At 59.6% G+C, this 17,756-nt stretch overlaps 1 protein-coding gene across 1 annotated transcript in view; it reads left to right on the forward strand.

The window, feature by feature from the left end:
* The window catches only part of PPARGC1B (PPARG coactivator 1 beta), a 60,172-nt gene that overhangs the window by 33,706 nt on the left and 8,710 nt on the right, over positions 1-17,756 (forward strand). Inside the window, exons 2-4 of the mRNA XM_017728059.1 lie at positions 13,135-13,449; positions 15,671-16,180; positions 17,695-17,731. Of these exons, the coding sequence (XP_017583548.1) occupies positions 13,135-13,449; positions 15,671-16,180; positions 17,695-17,731 (862 nt within the window). The remainder of the gene's footprint in view (positions 1-13,134; positions 13,450-15,670; positions 16,181-17,694; positions 17,732-17,756) is intronic.

A 17,756-nucleotide genomic window follows, 5' to 3' on the forward strand; every position in this document is an offset into this window, starting at 1 on the left:
GCCTGGCTGCCCAGCCGTGCAGGGCATCCCTCCTTTTCACCCCTTTTTCCCCAGATGTGCTGATGGAAGCACCCAGGCCTCCTGCCAAAGGATGGGTGGCTTTCCTGTGGCTTCCCTGCCGCCAAAACCCCGGGATGCTCCCTCACCCAAGCCAGCCACGCGTGCCAGTGCTCAACCTGGATGCACTTGCCGTCTCCCTGGCACTACAGGAAGGGGATCCTTTGCCAAGAACTGGGGTCACACCAGGATTTATCTCTCTTGCATATCCCAGAGGGAAGGAGAGGGAGGCCTGGGGCTCAATGGCACCCATGGCTCCCTGCCCCTCCTGCCCCTCTGCTCCATCTGTGGCTGGTTTGGGTGAGGAAGATCCCTGGATTCTGGCAATGGGGAAGCCACAGGAAAGCCACCCATCCTTTACCAGAGGCCTGGGCACCACCTCTGCTCTCACCAGGAGCAGGGGAACCCCTTCCCACCCAGGCTGGGCCCACTCATGCCAGCACATCTAAACCCTTACGGGATGCAGGGTGGGGGATTTGGACCCAGTCTCATCTCTCAGGAGACACCCAGGGAAAATATTTATGGATTATTTTATGCTGTGCACCCTGTTTGGGCCAGTGTGAGCCTCTGGATGTGTCCAGGCAGTCCCAGCTGTGGGTGAGGAGAGCATCAGTGCAGCCCCTGGCTCCTCTCACACCAAACCCAGCAGCTGCAGGGTAATAAATGAGGAGTCTATATTTAGACACCGTGTCTGGAGCAGCGTCACGGCGTTGCCAGAGGGTTTTACCATTCACCACAGGCAGGTTTCCCTGCTCCTCCAGCTCCGTGCCACCTCTGCAGAAAAACCCATCAAAGACATCCAGCTGGAAGAGCCTCCCGAACAGAAAAACTGATACCTGCACAAAATCTCAGCTCCCACCGAGGGATGACAGAGCAGAGCATTCCAGGGAGCCTTGGAAGGAGCTGGCTTGGGGCCCGTTTCATTTGGCAAAGGCTTTATTTTGTTGCACGGAAGTTTGTAGCAAAGAAAACAGGGATGGAGCCATCCCTTGTGCCACCCCAGCCCAATGTCAGCTCCTGCTGCTGGTGCATCCAGCACAGCTCTCGCCCCATGGAGCTGCTGATCCGTGCGGTCCCTAAACCCCCACAGCAGCCTGGCTGCCCTGGCTGTGCCACTGCAGCTGCCAGGAGCAGCTGGTGGTGGGGAGGGCACAGCTCCCTGGTGGAGCTGGGGCTGCCGGGCCTCCGCTGGCTCAGTTGGTGACAGTGCCTGGTAATCCCTGCTGAAATTCAAGGCTGGAGGGTTGTGCAAAGGCTGCAGAGCCCTGTGCAGAGCCAGGGTGGCTTTCCTGGCATCCCACAGTGTGAAGCTGGTACTGGCTTGGGAACGAGGAGATTTGCATGAAGATTCCTGGTGCTCGGATCTGGGTTTTTCCCTGGATTTTGCAATGTCAGAGGATGCTGGGAACAGATGCTGTCCACTGCTGGCTCCTCCTAGCCTGGGGAGAGTTTCTCCATGCAAATCCAAACACTGAGCCATTGCCTTGAGCTGTGAGTGTGGCAGAGGCAGCTGGTGACAGGAATGGTGACCAGCTCTGCCCAAGCCTTCCTTTGTGGCTCACAGCACCAGCACTTTCTTCCTGCATCCTTCCTTCCACAGGAAGTTTTTTGCTTGGGTTCCTGCACCTCCCAGGGATGGGAAATGCCAATGTGGGCACAATGCTGGGTAAAACTCCTCAGCAATGGGGCAAACAGCCCCTCCCCACTGCTGCACAGCCCCAGCTCTCTGCTCCCAAACGGGCACGATGGAAGCTGTGACTGCCTCTGGATCCCTGGAAGTGCCCAAGGCCGTGTTGGACAGGGCTTGGTGCAAGCTGGGATAGCAGAAGGTGTCCCTGCCCATGGCAGGGGGTGGGACTGGATTTTCTTTAAGGTTCCCTCCCAACCCAGCCCATTCCGTGATTCTGTGAAGGGTGCAGGGCATGGACAACCTTCCCTGTGCCCGCCCATGGTGCCAGCTCTGCCTTGGCAGTACGGGGACACTTGAGGACACCCCAAGGACACCCCACTGGCAGAGCTGGTTCTCAGCTGAGCTGGGGGAGAGCAGCACATGGTGCTGGGGGTCAGCGAGCCCCCTGCCTGCCCCCCACGTCCCGGGGCACCCCAGGGAGGGACAGCCCCTCGCCCACAGCAGGCGTGGCGTGTTCAGCGTGGGGACAGAGGCACCCACAGAGCCTGGGCAGCTGCCCAGGGGGCTGGCAGCCATTTGGGAGGAGGAGGAGGAAGGCACCTGGCTGCCAGGCAGGAGTCCAGCTGGTTGAAGCAGCTCCCATGTTGGTTTGCATAACCAAGCCTGGCTCTCACCGCGTCACCTGGTCACTGGGCTGGGAGTGGTGCTGGCTGGACAGGCTGAGGGGCTCCTGCTCTGGTGCCATGCCCACCATGCCCTCCGTGTCCTGCTGCCAGGCTGGGAGGTGCAGGGCTGGCAGTTCTCACCCAGCTCCGGCCCGAGCTGCTCAGCCTGTGGGGTGGCCCAGCAGTGTCCCTGCGGGTCCCCCCGCGGTGCCACACCGAGCGCAGCCCTGCCCTGCTGCCCTGCCTCCCTGCAGGACCCCCTCCAAGGTGACACTGGAGGCTCTGGCAAGGACACCTGGCCGGGCTCCCACACGGCAGCCCCTGACACGGAGGCAGCAGAGGGAGAGGGATGGATAAGAGCTGGTGGGTGAGAGCAAGGCACAGTGCTGGGAACTGGAGCTGCTCACATGGCTGGGGAGCTGCTGCCAGGCACTGGGGCCGTGCAAAGTGCGGCAAGGTGGCACAGCAAGGCGGGGATGAGGAGCCTGAACCCCCGCCAGCCCTGCGAGGGGTTTCAGACCAGGTGGGATGTGGCACTGCCAGGGTGGCTCTGATGCTCCCAACCCAGAGGTGGCTGCTGGGTCAGAGCGGTTAGGTTCCTGTCAGATGCAGAGCTCAGGTCTGGATCTCAGGCCAGCCCACCCTGGGGTCTCTGGCTTTCTGCTGATCCCTGGATTAGCTGGGGTCAAAAATGGGGGGACGAGGCTTGGGGGCAGGCAGGCTCAGGGCAGGGTGGTGAGGGAGCTGGCACAGCACATAGAGCAGTTAAAGGATCTGATTTAAGTGTAAGAGATCATGCTTGTGGGCTTCACCCCAACTGGTTTGGGAGGAGCTGAAGGGCCCCCAACTGGTTTGGGAGGAGGAGAGGGGCCCCAGCCCTCAGATGCTGCCGCAGGGAACCCCCAGACCCCTCCTCTCGTGCCCTGTTGGAGCCTGCCTGGGGTTTTGGGGAGGGGAAAGGTGTGGTCCCTCACAGGAGAGTTTGAAACAGCACAAAGCTTTGTGTTTGTGGGTTTGCATGTGCTCCTGAAAGAGCTTCTTAACCTCCTAGGGATTTTTCTATCTGGAGATCTTGGAGCAGTTTCTTTCCAGGGTGAGTCAGTTGTTTGCAGAGTAGGAAGCCCGAGGAAAGCAGGTTGGCAGCTCCAGGCTGTGGCTCCCAGAAATGTTTCCTGCAGAGCCAAAAAGCAGGGACAGAGCCCAGCCCTGGGGGCAGTGGCCTGGCCAGGACACCCGATAGTGCCTGGGTGCAGACCCGGACACAGCAAAGCCTTGTGCAGCCCCAGGAAATCCCCAGAGCAAACAGGTTGTGCTGCTGGAAGCGCCTGCCCGGCCTCCCCAGAGGGTTCTCACCTCCACCATCCACCTGTGAGCGTGTCCATGCCTCCACAGACCTGCTGGGACCTGCTCTCCTCTCACCTTCCCCTGCCTCAGTTTTCCCACAGAATTGGAGTGGTATCAATACTGATACTCACTTTATCCTAGTGACTCCCTGACGCCCACCTGGAAAATACCCAGCTGCCAGCATTCCCCTTCCCCAGCGGCTTTCTGGGCAGAGGCATGAGGTGACCACACTGGTGGTGACCATCCCCTCTGGCCAGGACACCCCCAGGCGCTGTGCAGAAAATGGGCAATGATTTATTTGGGTGTAGCAGGGTGGGGGAGGAGAGGGAGCCCCTGGTTCAGGAGGAGAAGTGGGGGGAGGCCCCTCTTGCTGTCCCCAGTGCCAGTGCTGTGCAGGGCAGAAGCAGGAGCTGGCACGGGCAGTGCTGCCCATTCCCTGCAGCAGTGAGGGAACCTGGCCAGGCTGGGGCTTCTACCTGCACTGGAATATGGGCATGGGCAGGCTGGGCAGGAGGGTAAGGACAGATCTGAGTGGCTTTGCCCTTGGCACGGTGGTTTGCATCCTCTGAGACCTCGTGCCTCCAGCTGAAAACTTCATTTTCATGTGGGAGCCAGGCATGGCGAGGACTCCCACAGTCTCCCCTGGCAGGAGAGCCAGCACAGCCTGTGTCCAGCAGGAGAAAGGCTCCTGGAGGATCACAGTGAGGGTTTGGTGGTGGTGGCCTGACACCCCCAGCAGTGCAGAGCCGTCCCTGGAGCGTGCTGGGGCTGGACCAGCCGGCAGGTCAGGCTAATTCAGGAAGATCCTCCTTGTGCCTTCTTAACCCCAGCTTGAACCTTCCCCGTCTCCTGCCTTGGCCTGATTAGCACTTAAGAGGCTGCTGAGGGTACGAGCAACTCCGAGCAGTGCCAGCCCTGTGGTGTGTTCCTCGGTGTCTTCCGTGAGCCCCTCTGTGAGCCTCAGAGCCAGAGCTGCAGCAGCAAGGCGGGCAGGAGCTGTGCTTTCCTCCCTGCCCTGCTGCCACCTCCCCACAGGAGGGGCTGGGAGTGCTCCCAGCAGGGGACAGGTTGTCCAGGCAGTCCCTGCTCCTCACCAGAGCATCAGCGAGGTGTGAAAAGGCGCCTGTGGCTTGGGGAGGTGAAGGGCATGCTGCAGGTGGTGGTGACAGAGCTGGCAGAGGGGTCACACCGGGCTGGGTGGGTGGCTGGCAGGCAGCAGGTTCTGTCCAGCTGCTTGTCAGGTGTAAAGGGGCAGGATTCGGGCAGGACTTGGGCCAGGTGTGATCTCAGCTCCATTTCACAGCCGTGGATGACACCGAGCGGCAGAGTCTGCTGGGAATTCAGCCCTCGCCGAGCTGGGCAGAGCCAGGCTGAAGTAGTTCAGGGATTGCCAGGACTGCAGGGTGTGGCTGTGGCTCCTGGAAAGCTGAGGGGAGCTTTTGGGAGCTTGGAGGATCCCAAGGCCGTGGCTGTGGGTAGGGAGCACGGCTGTGGATGGGCTTGGTGGCACAGCCACCAGAGAACGTGGCACGAGGTGGTGATGTCCCCATGGGCATCTGCCTCTGAGTGCCACCACAGGTCTGACTCGGTGGTGTGGGCAGCTGGAGGGATGGTTGCTGCTTCCAGGCAGGGATTTGCTGTTGGAGCCGGCTGGGAGGGGGGAAGAGCTGCCAGTGCCAGGGTGAGCAGTGCCCGTGGAGCTGAGCTGGTGCTGGCTGTGCCATGGGAGGATGTTCACAATGTCCTCTGTGCAGAAAGGGCCTTGTGGAGCTCTGTCAGCCTCTGAGCTGGGCACCAAACCTGCAAAGGGGCTGGTGGGGAGAGCAGGGCAGGGACAGGGCTGCTCCTCCTCGCTGGTGTCCCTGTGCCCACAGCAGTCATGTGGCTGCTGGCTGCAGGGACGTCGGAAGAGGAAGGTCTGAAAATAATCGCCCCCTCATGTTTTCCTTACAACAGGAGGGAGTTGCCACTGTGGGGAATTTTTGTGACCAGCAGAGCTGGCTAACAGTCAGCTCCTCAGTGAGTCAGGGCTTGTCCCCTGCCATGGCACAGCCTGGTCCCCTGTGCTGCCAGCCTGGCTCCTGGGGCTCCCCAGCTTGTCTGGAGCCACAGCCTTCCCTGCCACCTCCAGTGGTGTGTGTGAGTGGAAGCAATCCCAAGAATTTCACTGTCTCAATGCCCTGCTGGCCTCAACCACGGTCCCCACTGCTCCCAGTCCCACTGGGCATCTTCTTGGGGTGGCAGGGCTTGTGCCACCTCTTGCTCTGCCCTTGTCCCGCCGCACAGGCTGCGCTGCTCACAGAGGGCCAGCAGGAAGGAGGTGGGATGCTGCTGGGGGAACCCTGCCTGCTCCTGCTCCTTCCCCGCCTGTCCCCACGGCCAGGGGATCACATGGCAGGGCTGGAGAGCTCCGAGCTGATGGGACATTTGTCCCCACTGTGCTTTGTGCCCGGCTAAGCACGTGCCAGCTGCTGTCTGTTGGTCCTGCCTTTGGTTTGGGGGAGATAACAAGGAATTTCTTAGAAACCCCAAGCAGTGTTCAGGCCTGGGGCCTGTGCCCTGCCTGGCTGATGCCATGGAGTGGTGACAGGGACAGGGCTGGCAGCAGCCACTGGCACATGGGTGTTTGGGGTGCTGGATCAGCGGGTGGTGCGTGGTGTTTGCCAGGCTGGCTGCTGGCAGGGTTGGTTGTCCTGGGGTGCTGCTGTTTGGCCCCAGGGGTGCAGGATGAAGCTGTCACACCTGGGGAGGCACAGTTCTGAGTGCCCAGGTGTGCTGGCACTGCCCAGCCAGTCCTGGCAGACTGCAGGGACGCAGCACGGCCAGACAGGGCTGTTTCCATCAGGTGGTGTTGAGAGAGGAGGTGGCTCCTTGGGAACAGCCTGTTCCCTGCTCTGCCTGCTCTGTGCACGGGGCACAGCCAGCACCTGCCCTTGCCTGTGCCTGGCAGCAGTGGGGGGGTGATTTAGGATGCAGCAGGGTCTCCCTGGTGGGTGCTCAGGCAGACCCAAAGTGGACTCTGTAATTTGGAGCCTGAGGAAACGAGCTGAGCGCAGTGTGAACGTGCAGCTCTGTAACCTGTGATACACTTTGGTGCTGCCCTTCTTCCTAATCCCGACACACCTTTGTTTGAAGTATTCCAGCAGAATGTTGTTTATCCAGGGCATTATTACCAGTATCTCAGGCTCCTTTTTTCTGTCCTGTGACTCAAGGACAGTTAAGTGCGATTTCTTCCATCTCTCCTCCATATCAAAGTTATCCTGGCGAGTTCATGTTTATTGTTTGCGGTTAATGTTTAATATTTCCCATTACTGGCATCTCCTGGTTGATCTTAATTACACCCTTCTAATGTAAGACAAAAGTCAGCGAGCAAGACCGTGCTCAGGCTGGGGCTGGGGCTCAGAGCCTGGCACTGGGCACCCCTTTTCCCACTCAGAACCCCTTTTTCCCCCTCAGAACACCTTTTCCTACTCAGCATGTCTCAGGCTGTGTTGGGAGGGTGTTGTCACAGAATCACAGAACCATTTAGGTTGGAAAAGACTTCTGAGATGATCAGGTCTAACCTTTGAGTCCAACCTCTGAGTCCAAGCTGTGTTGGCACAGCGTGCCCGGCGTGGGGCCCAGCAGCTCCCACGTGCTGCAGCAAGATGGACCAGCAGAAGTTGGTTTGGAGTAGCTCAGGAGGAAGAAAGAGCTGCTATTTGCTTAGTCCAGGCTTTAAATGAGGTATTGCCTCTTGCTGGCTGGGCTGAATCGTTAAAACAGACTAGCAGAAAGTTAAAAAAAGTAATTAAAAATTAACCGGGGGCAGAGGGCAAAACGCCTGGCAGGACAGCGAGGTGCTGCATGCTCCGTGCAGCCTGGGAGGTTCCTGTGTGCCTCTGCCCCAAACCTGGCAGGGGGATGTGCTCCCCTGTGCCGTGTCACTCGCTGTGAGTGCAGGCAGGGTCAGCTCCACGGACCACTCGTCCTTCACTGCAGGGCTCTCAGGCTATAAATATCTGGGGTGTCGAGGGGCAACGGGGCCAAGGCACAACCCGACACCACCTCTCCCTCATTCACAGTGACATTTTGTCAAATGCCACTGGGGAGGGGGGTTGCTTATCTGCTGGCACACACTCTGATGACCTTCACAGCTCTGGCCAGGTGCCTCCTTGCTGTATTTACACTTATTTATAGCTCTCTCCTCCATTGCCACCTCTGCCCTCCTCCCTGGTGCTGGAGCCAGGCTGCCCACCCCACACATCGCCCATCCCTCTGGGCTGGGATGCAGCTGGGGATGAGGAGGGGCTGGCAGCACCCAGCCTGGCTGCTGATGGCCTGACCCCACGGGGACTGTGTGCTGGGAGCTGCAGGGACAGCAGGGTGCACCCCTGCGTTTGGTCCCAGTGTGGCTCATGCCCCCAAAGCCTCCTCGCTCCAGTTCTGGGGCAGCTCAGGAGGGGGCTGGGGGTCTGCAGGCACCCAGCCCTGCCCCCCTAAAAGGGGTGAATGGCCGTGCCCCGTGCCACACCAGCTGTCCCAGTGCCACACCAGTTATCCCAGTGCCACACCAGCCAGTGCCCCACCAGCCGTCCCAGTGCCACCTGCCCGGTGAGAGCCTGTCCCGCTGAACAGCCCCACAGTGCCTGTGTCCCGTCTCCCTGCAGGGCTGTGAGCCCCGTTTGAGGTAGTCTGTGATTACAGATTTCCCTGGTAAGCCCAAACGACTCTGCAAAACCCCTGCCCAAGGATTTTCTTTCCTGTTTCGAGTCAGGCTCGGGTGAGGAGGGAGGAACTCCCCGTGGGGCCCAGGGAGGGCTGGTGGGAGCAGCACTTGGTGTTCTCGGCATTTCTCACCTTCTGCTGCTTTGGGTCACAGCCTGAACGCCCCTGGCTGATTTGGGGCTGTGTGTGCAGCACGTGTGGATATATATTTATCCCTTCATGCTTTGGGTAGGCTCTTGGCTGTGGAGGGAGGAGCTGAGTCACCATTTGCTCCCCAGCGAGGAGTGGGCTGCCTGTTCCTGGCTGCTTCCTTTGGCCCCTCCGAGGTGCTGCCTCTTTCCTTCCTTTGGCCCCTGAGTGACAGGGCCACCGCAGGGCACCCCAGGGCTGGTGTGCAGGCCGTGCCTGGCTGCCCTGGCAGGCTCAGGCAGGATGAGGCTCCAGGAGGTGCTTGCCCATGGCCAGCAGCGCTGGCACGCCGGCACTTCAGAGGCTGCCACTCGTGCAGGCTGACTAAGCACGAGCGGTGCGTGTGCCATCACCCGCTGTGCCCGCAGCTCACGCCAAAATACTTGGCCACCGCTTCAAGGGGTTGGGCCCAGGGGTTCTGCAGATAAGGGTAATTTCTGCCGGTGCTGCTGTTGGAGTGAGACAGAGGAGAGCACCTGCAGGTCTCTCTGTCACGGTCACTGCGCTGTGCCCAGCTCCCTGAGCCAGCTAAGCAGAGCAGACAATGAGCTGAGCCCTTGCTTGCCCTGGTTTAGGATGCTGTTCCTGCCCTCCCTGGGCTCATGGATACAGCCAGCAGCCTGACCCCAGCCAGCCTCTCCAGTCCTGCTGACTGGGGGGGTTTCGTTTGGGGAGCCCAAGCTGACACTGAAAAAGAGGAAAACATTTCCTGTCTCGTTAATCCAGTGTTTGAATTAGAGCTGGGCTTGCAGAGGAGTCTCGTGTCTCTTCAGAGATAAGACGTCACGTGCCAGAGTTCACACTGCTCCAAAGCAGAACTGGAAGGGACATGTCCCACCTGCTGTCCCCAGGGTGTCAGGAGCCAGCACTGAGCCGGGGCATCCTTGGATGTGGCTGCAGCCAGTGGCTGCAGGTCCAGCCCAGGACACGTGCCAGAGCTTCTGGGGACACTGGTGACAGTGGCCTGCATTGACCACCCTCACAATGGGGCAGGGAGATGGAGCTAACCCGTGTGCCAGCTCCTCGTGCTGCCTCGCCTGCCACTGCCCCGGGAAGGACAGACTGGGGACATTGCAAAGGGACAGGGAGTGGGAGCAGCTGGGGCACCCACCAGAGCAGCCAGGAGCTCTTCCACTGCCAGGAGACAAAGGGATGCTGCACAAGGAGATACCAGGAGCTCTTGGACTGATCTGCTCACGGGTTTCCAGGAGAAGGTTTAGGGGCTGGGGGGAGCTGGTCCCTCCTCACGCGCCGTGCTCAGGGAGGGGCCCCGCTGGCACTGCTCTGGGAGTGTTTAGGGGCAGTCCTGGCACAGGAGGGTTGGCAGGGTGACCTCTGATGTCCTTGTCAGACAGTTTGGAGACCGTCCCTTGTGCTTTCTCGCTACTGCCCGCTCTGCCGTGAGCATGGACAGGGGCTGGCACTGGGGTGGGCACGGGGTTCTCCTGCTCTCCAGCTGTCCCAGGTCCAGCAGCCTCAGCAGGGGCGTGAAATGAGCACAGACCCTCAGTGTGAGGGTCCCTTATGGCCTCCCTGGGGAAGTTCTGCTGCCATGATTGAAGTGACAAACCCCTCACAGCGGGCAGGACTGTCCCAGCTCTGCAGCAGGTGAATAAAAGCCTCTGCAGGGGAAGCTCCGTGCAGCATCCGAGGATCAGCCTATGCCTGGGAATTGTGAACACACCTCTGCTGGGCTCAGGTCAGACCTGGTTCATGCTTTAAAGAAAGCTGAGGGAAATGTCTCTGAGTGGAGGCCTTTCCCAAATGACCTCCACCTTCCAGCTTTGGCTTCCAGGAGCAGCTGCTGGAGGGAGTGCCCAGGCTGGGGCTCCTGCTCCCCCAAAGGACGGAGGGGTTGGCATGGGAGCACCTGTGTAGCTGCCTGGGCATCTCCTCCCCTGGAGCAGGGATTCGTCAGGCACTGCCAGCAGCTCTGTGGTCGCAGCCTTGCTGCAGCACACCCGGGCCAGGTGTCTGGGCTGGAGGATGCCTCCGAATTTCTGAGCATGTCTCCATGGGTGTTTGCTGGCTGCACACCAAGAACCCATGGCTGATCTTCCTACAAAGTCCCGAGTAAAATTAGAACAAAAGTTCACTCCTCTCCCAAGGCAGCAGGAAGTGCAAAGGGTGGGAAAAGGGAGAGTCAGAGCAGATGAGGTCCTGTGCCCACAGGCAGCCTCCCCATCGCTGCTGCCACCCCTGCCCCGGGCAGGGGGCTGGGCCCGTCCCCACCCCTGTGGCCAGCCCAGAGGGACTCTGCTCTCAATGCCGCTCAGGGTGATGGATTCTGAGCTGGGAGTGATGGATTCCCTCTGGAGCCCCAGCTCCATGGTGGCTGGGCTGGGTAAATGACCCTGTCTGGCAGAGGGGACTGGTTGGAGTGCTGGAGTGCCCATCCCAGTGCCCATGGGGGTGACCCCACTGAGCAAAGGCTCTCCCCATGTTTTTCAAGGAAGAGGAGGCTCAACACAGACAGAGCTGAGTTTTTGGACATTCCTGACCTGTGGTAGGCAGGAACCTGGGAGCATCCCCAGCGTGGCAGTGGCCGGGCAGTCCTGCCCCGGAGTGCGCAGAGAGGGCAGCTCAGCAGCGTTAGATTGCAGGGGTTTATTTTTACCCAGCCCTGTTGCCAATGGGGACATGTCACATCTGTGGAGTGGATCAAAAGACATCCCGAGCACTGGTGTCAGCTGCTCCTTGTGATCTCAGCACCAGGATCTTTTCCCTTGTGGCATATCAAAAGGAGCAGGAGAATTTGACTGCTCTGCTATTTTTAATTGCACGCACACACGCACACACAGAGACACACGTATATCTGTGTATGTATGGCTGGGCTAAAAATAAAAGCCTCTGCCTGTGTTCCCATGGGAAGATTGGGGGAGAAGGGGGAGACAAAGTTGTTGGAAGACTTTTTTCTGGAGCAGGCGCTAGAGCAGGGACAGGAAGGCAGGGACAAGCCACAGCAGGTAAGGAACACATCTGAAAGGCCAAAGGACATCTGATCCCACTGCAGTCCCAGCTGCCCCTGAGCAGAGGGGACAGAACAAGGGGAAAGGCAGTATCTGTGCCCCCCAGAGCTGGCAGTGACCTGCTGCATGTGCTCTGACACCTGGGAACACAGGTTTTTGCAGGGCAGGTTAGAAAAGCCTCATCCCTGGAGGCCCAGTGAGGAGTATCAGCCCCCAGAGGCACTCAGAGTTGCCTGGTAACACTTTGTGGCACCACGCTTGTGGTATTTACCTGATACACCACTCTCCAGCAAAAAGGTGAAGGGAGGGTGCAGGGAGAGCATCCCCCAGAGTGGGGGCACCTCCCTGCAGCCCCCAGCCCCACTGTGGCCCTGGGCATGGCTGGGACGTGGCACGGGTTCGCCATCAGGCCATAAAACCACTCTCCCCTGCCCTTGCTGTGCCCTCCAAGGAGCTCTCCCTGTGTTCCACCTCCCCTGGGATTGGTCAGGGTGGGAAGCAGGTGAGAAATGCAAAATGGGAGTGAGTGTGTGCACGGGATCATCCTTTGGAGTGTGGCAGGCAGGCTCCTCAGCCTGGGGGAGCACAGTCAATAATCCCAGATTATCCCAATTTGAAAAACAAAAAATGAGGAGAGAAGGAGAGAAAAGCTGTCTTTTCCATTCCTGTGGCTGGGTTTGAAATCCCTTTTCCTTCCCACTGAGTGACGGAGGAGACCCTTCCAGGGTGCTTCAGGAGGAGGGGCCCCCAGGTGCCCCCGCAGCCTCTCTCACATGCTCAGATGTTTGCCTGCTCCAAAATCCATTTGCTCTGTAAATAAACTTGCTTCCCTCACTGCCAGAAAACTCCCCTTGGGCAGCCAATGCTGGGAGGAGTCGCACCAGACCTTTCCCCTCCGTGTTCTAACCTGGACACCGAGGCAAAACCAGGCACGGTCCAAATGCCAGGGCAGGCAGCGGGTGCTGGTGCCAGCCCTGGCTCCCTCGGGTGCTTGGTGCCGCCTGGGGTTTCGTGGCTGGAAGCCAGGCCCAAGTGGGGCAGGTGCCAGCTCCTTTCTGTGGTTAAATGGAGATTTTTAGCTCGGTTCCTGGAGCTCCCATCACCCCGTGTGCTCTCAGACTTCCATTCATTTCCGTGCTGTTCTTCTCATCCTGCGTGGTGCAGGGAGCAGGGTCTGGATTGCCTTGGCAGTGCTTTGGGATGTGCAGCTTTCCCGGAGGGATGTCCCCAAGTGGTTCAGGGCCATGTGGTGGGGACAGGGTGTGAGGCTGGCCCTGTGTGCTGCTGTCCCAAGTCTCTAGTGCTGATCCCCAGGCCTCCTGGGTAAGCTGGATGTCACTTTTAGGGCACCAAGGGCAGGAATTGCCCCTAGGAGCCCCAGCAGCCCGGGTGGCTGTGCTGTGCCCAGAGCATCTGCACTCTGGAGAGACGAGGCTCTTCCCATGCAGGTCCTGCTGTTCCCAGCGCTGGGACACCGGAGGGGGCTTGCTGGCAAGTGCGGGGCTGTTCACAGTGGCCAGTGCCAGGCTGTGCAGGGCTATTGGGTGAAGAGGTGCCCGCCACACCCTGCCAGTGCCGTGTCCTCGCTCCCGGAGCCGTGTGGGAAGCGGGGCTGGGGCTGCGGTGGGAGCACTGGCTGCCCGCACGGGGATGCTGCTGCCTTTGCTGCCCGCACCTCTGGCCTCACGCCGTTTCTCTCCTTTCCTGTGCGCAGTATGAGGTGTCTGGCGAGGAGCACCTCTACTCCGACTTCCCCGAGATCGATCTGTCCCAGCTGGACGCCGGCGACCTGGACTCTGCCGGCTGCTTCAGCGAGCTGCAGTGGGGCGGGGAGCACTCGGAGACCGACTCCAGCCAGTACAGCACCGACGACTCCGAGCTCTTCCAGGTACCCCCATCCCCCAAGGATGGAGGCAGGGGGAGAAGGAGGGTGGGAGGAGGGAACACACACAACTATTAATATCTCCTCCCCAGCTGATTAGTGCTCCATTAATTGGTGCACCGGCTCTAAATGGGGCAAGCGGAGTAGGGCTAACGAGGAGCTGGAGGAGGAGCAGAGGAGGCTGCTGAGCCAGCCCTCCTGAGCTGGATTATTCACAGGGAGCTGCAGCCGGGGTGCAGCGTGTCCTGTTCCATTCCTGGAATGCCAGGGCGGCAGTGCGGGGGTCCCAGCACTGGAAAAATTCCCTTCCCGGGAGCAGGAAGCAGCCCCTTCCTTTGGCTTCCCAGCTCTGGCAGCCCCCTCTCTGTGGGGCTGGGGTCCCTTTGGCAGAGGGGCTGGTTCCTGTCCTCGGCTCTGGGCTGGGATGGATCCATGGCTGGGCCCGCACAGTGAAACGCTGGGGCAGGGGATGCTCCTGGGCACAGGCAGGGCTGCTCCAGGTCCCTCTGCTCCTGTCTCTCTTTCATCTCCTGGAGCTGTGAGGACAGGCAGGGCTGTGGGCACGGCACAGGCACGTTGGAGCCAGGGAGATGCAGAGGGGACTGGGCACAGAGCAGGCTGGGCAGCCTCCTCACCTTGCCCAAAGCTCATGCCATGCCCTGGATGTGCCCATCCTTGGGGCTGGAGTCTCTGTGCACTCCTGAGCAGCACCCAGGCCTTTACCCCCTCGGACGCGGAGGCTGTGACCCACTGGTACCAGCTAATCACCAACCCTGGGTTACGTTTTGGGAGGAAGAGGATTTCTATTTAAACAAGGAGATGAAAAAGAGCCTCAATATTTTCTAACCTGCCTGTAATAACAACCCTCTGGCTTTTATGCTGGGCTGATGCTGTGCTTGAAAATGGTCCAGTCCAGCTGAGGGACCTTCATCACGAGACGCATATTTTCCGTGAACTTCCCGGGGAAAAGATAAACAGAAAAGAAATGCAAAAGCCAGGCCGATGAGGAGCAGTGGAGTATGATGAAATGTATCCCACTGAACTTGTATGCACAGCAATCTCGTGCCAATAACAGGAGGAAAAGAAACGGAGCCAAAAATGGAGCATCCTGCTGCCTTTCCCTGGAGCCTGCTCTAGTAACTGCGAGCAAGGTTAGGGCATGGAACAAAAGATGTTTAATTTTCCAACAAGAGGAGAAAAACACAGGAGGCTGTGTGCAGGCAGCAGTCCTGCCTCTGAGCCTGGCTTTACCCCCGTGCTAATTTTATCGCTGATGGTAGCCTGCTTCCCGTTGGACATGGTTTACATTCAGATTGTGATGGAGGAGGACCAAAAAGAAGGAACTCCTGGCCTTCTCCAGCCATTCCTCAGCTTCTGCATCCTCTTCTGGACTTCAGCACTGTATTGCCAGACTGGAAGGGAACTCCTGGGGCTGTGTGGGACTGGGAGGGCACTGGGAAGGCTGGAGGTGCATCAGCAAAGCCAAAGCCCTGATGAAACGAGGGACCCGAGTCAAGCTGGAGCAGTGGGCAGGGAGGAGGCAGGAGCAGCCCCTGGCCCTGCCTGGCCCAGAGTGAGATGGGCCGTGCACAACAGCTCCCCTGAGCCAGTTTTTGGGTGAACAGCATGATCTGGGGATGCTGATGGGAGACTGGGGAGTGACTGGGGCTGTGCTCTGGACAGGGTCCCTCACAGAGCACTGGGTGCACCAGCTCTAAGTGTGAGGACTGAGAGCCCTGGGGAGCCCCCCTGTGTTTGGGGGCTTTTAGTGAACACAAAACTCAGCGTGGTTGTTGCCACAAGCTGTGGCATCTGGCCAGTGGTGCAGCCTGGGCTGAGCTTCCCCTGTGCCCTCTTGTCCATTGGGCAGTCCTGGCTGAGCTCACAGCTCTTGCACTTGCAGCCCAGTGTCAGGAGAATTTGGGCCAGGAGCCTTTTCATCACAGATCCTGTATCTGCTGCCGTTTGCCTCGTGGTGGGGTGAGGGACTGTTGGGAGAGAAGATGCTCTGATTCATTCTTGTCCTGCTGGGGTGCAGGTGGACAGACTGATCCTCCTTTTCTGGGTCTCTCCTCATCCCATCCTGGTGCTGTGCTGGGGAAAAGCTCTCACTGTGGGGTCACTGGGAAGCGTGGGAGCTGCTGGGGCTCTGCTGGTCCCTCTTGAACATCCTGGGGACCCTCTGCCCAACCTAACACCCCCTTTCTTCTCTGCCTGCTCCTTTCAGATAATAGACAGCGAGAACGAAGCGCTGCTGGCAGCCCTCACGGAGACTTTGGATGATATACAGGGAGATGACATGGGCCTCGCTGCCTTCCGAACTATGGAAGAGGGGGACACGCTCAACCCTGCCACCACCTCACCTGCCCCCTCCCCCAAACCCACCGCCCCGGTCACGGGGGGGCCGCCCCCGGCCCCCGAGTGTGATGAGCTGTCTCTAGTAAGAACCCACTTCCTACTGTTTAAGGTGGATTTGGATGAGCCCCAGATAAGCCGGCTGCATGGGTATGATAGGAAGCCAAGGTCTGAATTTTTTCATTCTAGGCTTAAAACTCTCTTTAACCGTCAATACCAAAGCATATACTTGTATTGTATACGTATACATGTTCTGCATCATTGCTGTCACCTCCATCACCATCCTCACGGGAACAAGCTGTGTGTATACAAATCTATCTATGGATGGGGTGGGGGCGGCTGGCAGAGGTCTGGGGGCTGCTTTGGCAGCACCCACACCTGCTTTTAACCCGATGTGCAGGTGTGGGGCTGCCCGGGGCTCTCCCTGGCTCATCCCGGCCCTGTGCCCATGGGCAGTGGTGGTTGTCCCCCCGGCTCTGCCCTGGCTGAGCTCCCTGCTGGCACAAGAGGGGCTTGCCTGAGTGTCAGCCCCTGCCCTCGGCTTTCAGTGGGAGGGTTTCACCCTCCCTGTGCCTTCCACCAAACCCCCTCAGGGACTGTGTGGCCTCCAGTCCCTCCAGATTTGGTGGCTGGAGCATCCCTCTTGGTCCCCTGCAATATTGGCGCTCCAGCCCCGCTCCCCTTCCTGGCCAGGATTAACTGGCAGCGTTTCCTGCCATCCCCGGCAGGTTCCTTGGGACAGGACACCCAGCCTGCTCCCTCCTGCGGCTCAGAGTCCCCCCCAGAGCCCCCCAGCCCGGTCCCGGGGGTGTCCCCAAAAAGCCAGCAAAGGGGAGGAGTGACATCCAGTGGTGACAGCGTGCATTTCCACCGCCCACGCCCCGCAGGGGTATATATCACACATGACCTGTATGTGTATATATAGGATGTATACGTTGCAGGGGCGGGGGGGAAAGGGTGCTGGGCGCTTCCCCCAACAGGAGCCTCACTCCTAAAGCTGCGGGTGTCCCGGCTGGCATTTCCTGGCGGACCCTGACCCGGGCACCCCATTTCTATCACTCCCTAACCCCCCAGGGCTCCGGGCAGCACGGGAGCCCCAGATCTGTCTCTCCTGCAGTCCCCGGTGCCTACGCAGTCGTCTTGCTGTTGAGCTGTTGTTGCCTCCGGTTGTTAGCGCCCCACGGGCAGAATCTCACATGTTGTTGCTGGGTGTGGGGCTTGGGCTTTTTTCCCCTCCCCCTGACCAAAACTGGGGTTGAGTAGAAGGAAAATGTTACGCTGACCCAGCCGTCAGAAGTGATGGCACTGCGGGTGACCTGGGGAAAACCCCGCTCCCAGCGTCCGTGGGCTTGACACAGAGCATTGGGGAGATCCTTGACAGATCCCACAGGGATTTGCATCAGCAAAACGCCTTGAAAGCTCGTTAATGAGTCCAGGCCCTCTCTGGGTGTTTTGGCTAAATGAGCCTTGCACGGGGACCGAGCGAGCTGTCCAAACCCATCACTCACACCAGTGAAAAGCCTCTGTCACCTCAGGGCAGCAGTGATGGAGTGAGAGGCTGGGATGCTACGGCAGCTCCTGTGTGTCTGACACGAGTGGGGTTGCCCCTGGGAAGTAAATTCCCTCCTGTCCTCACTGCCCTGACCTGCCTGGGGCACCCTGGGCTGAATGCTGTGGGGACAGGGCTGCACACAGCCAGGCACCTGCCCCACAGCCACGAAGAGGCAGGAAATACTAACCCTAACCCTCCCTGCCTGGTATTTTGTGCCCCATTTTTGGGTCGGATGCTCGGTGATGGATGTGCTCACGCGTGAGCCAAGGGGCTGTGGCCCCCCGGGCGTTTTCTCCTGCCCTCGCTGCGATGCCGACTCCTTTTCTTGCCCCTTCTCTTTGCAGCTGAAGAAGCTGCTCCTCTCTCCGTCGCCTCTGAGCTGTGAGGCCCAGCGGGGCGGGGGCGA

Source organism: Corvus brachyrhynchos, unplaced genomic scaffold, assembly GCF_000691975.1.
Source record: "Corvus brachyrhynchos isolate BGI_N302 unplaced genomic scaffold, ASM69197v1 scaffold21, whole genome shotgun sequence".
Lineage (NCBI taxonomy): Eukaryota > Metazoa > Chordata > Aves > Passeriformes > Corvidae > Corvus > Corvus brachyrhynchos.